Source organism: Schistocerca serialis, chromosome 2, assembly GCF_023864345.2.
Source record: "Schistocerca serialis cubense isolate TAMUIC-IGC-003099 chromosome 2, iqSchSeri2.2, whole genome shotgun sequence".
Lineage (NCBI taxonomy): Eukaryota > Metazoa > Arthropoda > Insecta > Orthoptera > Acrididae > Schistocerca > Schistocerca serialis.
In genome coordinates this window covers 263,521,429-263,525,152 of record NC_064639.1, presented here as the reverse complement: position 1 = coordinate 263,525,152, position 3,724 = coordinate 263,521,429, and the positions used below count along the sequence as shown (strand labels likewise).

The window sequence follows — 3,724 nt, the reverse complement described above, 5'->3', positions numbered from 1 at the left end:
CGACCGCCTTAATTGCATCCTGAGTCAATTTTATTTGTTGTTCTTATTGTTTTAGCTAAGAAGATAATGGAAGTGGAAGAAGTAATGTGTGATGTGTTGTAACAAAGAAACTTACAGTGAAACTACACGTAAGGAGACAGGGGGAAACAAAAATTCCGCAACCGATACTCGGGTACGAAACTAAGACAAGAAGAACAAAGAGAAACATGTATGCTTGGCACCAAAATGAACATATGACAGTTCGAACATCTGATGCAGAAGAAGAGATGTATGAGATCGGAATATCTGAAGGAACACGTAGTAAATATAGTCTGAGTACTAATCGTTGTAATAATTTCCGAATGTGTTGTTGTGTTGGAGAGAAATCACTGCATTACGGAAAATCGCAGTAGCTTACTGGTTGCCTTTTGTTCAGTTTTGCTGATCGAGAATGGCAACTTAGAATAGTAAACACATTATAGCAAAATGATTGAACAAATGTTTGTAAGTGGAAATCTGTTTTGCTATTATTTCTCACTGAGTAACTGTTTCACTTTAGTTCTCAATTTCGCTTTTGTTACCACAATTTCGACGACAGACACTATTTGTAGGATAGACGTAATTCGTGTTCTGGTCTATTCAGTCAGAAGCTGTAAGAATGTTTGAGTTGCTGGTGCGAGTTCTTTTGATTTCCCTTTTCGTTCTAAGAAAATCTTTCTTCAACCTAAATAATTTCGCTAAAATGTGTGTGGATGTGCGAATGAGTGAGTGAATTTCTAGGCATAAATAGTTCTGGAAAAATATTTTGTTCATTATTGTAAAACAACGTTTTTCATTTTGTTAATTTTGATCACAATACTTTAATGAAATTTTAGCAGTGATACTGTAAACTTTGATGTGTGTCCAAATGATCGGCTTAACAATGTTTAATGTTTACTGATCTGTATCGAAGTTAGAACTACGGTAACTTTCTTCTTAATAGGAAACAGCAAACAGCTGTTTTACTAATCAACTGTAAGCTTAATTTGTCACAGTTCTCCCTCCCCTATTTTTCCAAATATCTTCTTCATTTCCGCATAGCTGCAGCATCTTATATATGGTTTACATAGTTTACTTATATATGCTTTACATAGTCACATACAGACTGTTTTGTGTTTATCAGTTTCGACCATCCATTCATCTAGAGGTCTTTCGTAGAGTTATTGCAGAACGTTTTCATTTCTCACTCGATGAATCTAGCCGATTTTCAAGGTTCATGTAAGGTAAAACATCGGTCTTTTAATACTTCCATTTCAGTTTCCTCTATTGTACATTTTCCTACACATACCGAGTATAATGAGGTTATACTCAGTTCTAATTGCCCTGATTTCTCTGGGCAGTTAAAAATTTCTTTATGCACTGTTTTCCTTTTTAACACTCTCTGTACCAGGCCTATTTTATGCACCCGTCCCTAGAAACCGGGCAATTTTACCAATATTAAAAAAATTACTGCATCAAATCTACTGTTTGGATTGTGGCAAATTTGGTACCATCTTGAAGCTGCACATTTCTACTTTAATTCTGAGTGAAAGAAACTACTTTACAATGCACAGCTTTAAGGTACAGTTATAGAAATCACTTAGATGTTTTAAGAATTTAGAAAAAGTCATACGAATAAGGGAATACAATTGTGATTTATTTTTAACCAAAATTGTGGCACTACATTACATGTTTCTGATAGTATACAGTATTACATATAAATTTCACACAGAATCATATTGTTTTTTAGTGTGGAAAATTTTAAAGCAAGGTTCCAGGCAGAGTGCAACGCCACACTGTTCACATTCGTATCGTGTCTCTTTGCGAGAAGCCTTGCCACTCTGTTTCTTGCTCCTGGAACTGCACACGTGACACACACGAGCAGCATACTTCTTAGTAGTTGCAGGTATGTGCTGCAAAAAATGTCTCTTTGTTAGCCGACCTACAGTTCCTTCATTTCTTGGAATGAATTCAAGTGTGTCGTCTTCAACAAGCTGAACTGCAAGCACTGTTATAAAGTCTGTTATTGTAATTTTCTTCCTGTGCACTGCATTGTACAGCCAAAATGCATTTGATACTCCCATAAGCAGCAAATGGAAATATAATTTTCGCCACCATTTCACAGTTCTGTGCTGGAACGGATTGTACTGCAGGCGTTGGTCTCCAATATCCACTCCAATTTTATTGAGGTTGTAATCAAGTACCTGAAGTGGTTTCAATACTACAGACCCATTTCTCTTAGTATGCGTACCAAATGTTGCTTGATGCCTTGTAGACAATGTATACACATCTCTCTTATCTTTCCACTTCATTGCCAATACATTATCTTTACGCCGAAAAGACATTTCGCCCTTTTTCAGCTTAGCAGATACTAAATCTTTAGGCAATCCTTTCCTGGATTTGTTCACAGTACCAACAGCTCCAGTGCCTTTCTCTGCCAGTTGCTGAAATAGCTCTGGACTGGAATAAAATCGATCTAAATACACAGTGTGGCCTTTGTTCAGCAAGCTGCTGTCAGACAACAATCGCAAAATAACCGCAGACGAAGAATTGTCAACAATATGCTTACCAGCATAAACTTCAAAATTTACAACATAGCCACTACTGGCTTCAGCAACAGCATATACTTTCAGTCCATACTTATGAGGCTTATTTTGCATGTAAACACGGAAACTCACACGACCTCGAAATGGGCAAATTCCTTCATCAATTGTCACTTTTTCTGAGGGACGATATGCCTGGATACATCGCTCCTTCAAATTATTATAATATGGCAAAACTTTGTAAAGTGGATGAAATCCATCTTCGCCTGGTTTTTTCTGATTTGAATTGTCAACAAGATGCAAGCATGACAGTATCTGAGTGAAACGCAAACGGCTCATGACATGGGGACAAAAGTTACAACTAAGAACAGGATTAGTGCTCCAATGGTCCGCAATTTTGGGCTTTTTCGAAACACACATGTGGAAAATAATACCCAAGAAACGCCTCATCTCACTTATAGTCACTGGCTTCCACGAACTCAAAACTGAATGGGGCTTCAGATTATTTCCTCTTCTTTTCTTCTGTATTGTCTGTGATGCATACAAATTTGTCTGTCTCTTGAGTTCATTTACGTCACTGTCAGTAAGGAACACTTTACTGCAATCCAGTACAGAACTCGACTCATCAATATCCACTAGTATCTGCCTGGGTGTCGTGTTGACAGGCAGAGGTCGGTAGGTGTCAACTGCAGTCCACTCACTGTCTTTCGGATACGGCACAGCTGCTGGATTTGAAGCAACACCTTCAACATCATTCTCGTCTTCATCTGAAGACAAACTGTCATCAATCTCGTCTTCTAAAAAGAATATCACATTATGTGTAACTACATACATCGTTTACACATGTTCAACAGATATGTGCGTACTGCACAATTACGTGGAAAATTCGGAAATACGTACCTTCAAACACACCATTGCATTCAGAATCGTCTGAATCACTCTCTACATTATCCAGAGTGTCGCTATGATTGATCAAATCCGCAATTTCTGCGTCTGATAAACCGCGCCGAAACATGATGACAAACAACTGAATGATATACAGACTGAGAACGCAAAGATAAGTTTTAACATGAATTACAGCGCTGCCGTGACATCTATGGACGCATTTTGTTAATAAACATCTGAAAAACGTATAGCGCTGGCCAAACCCGTAGAAATAACGTTGCAGTGTTTTGAATGAAATT

General features: G+C 37.7%; 1 protein-coding gene across 1 annotated transcript; it reads right to left on the bottom strand.

Annotated features, from left to right (window-relative positions):
- Positions 1-1,721: 1,721 nt before the first annotated feature.
- On the bottom strand, positions 1,722-3,374 carry LOC126455888 (piggyBac transposable element-derived protein 4-like). The gene has a single exon (XM_050091648.1). The coding sequence runs from the start codon at positions 3,372-3,374 to the stop codon at positions 1,722-1,724; it is 1,653 nt and encodes a 550-aa protein (XP_049947605.1).
- Positions 3,375-3,724: the final 350 nt, after the last annotated feature.

Coding starts and splice junctions, on each gene's coding strand:
- LOC126455888 (XM_050091648.1), bottom strand. CDS start 3,374: ATGTATGTAGTTACACATAATGTGATATTCTTTTTAGAAGACGAGATT.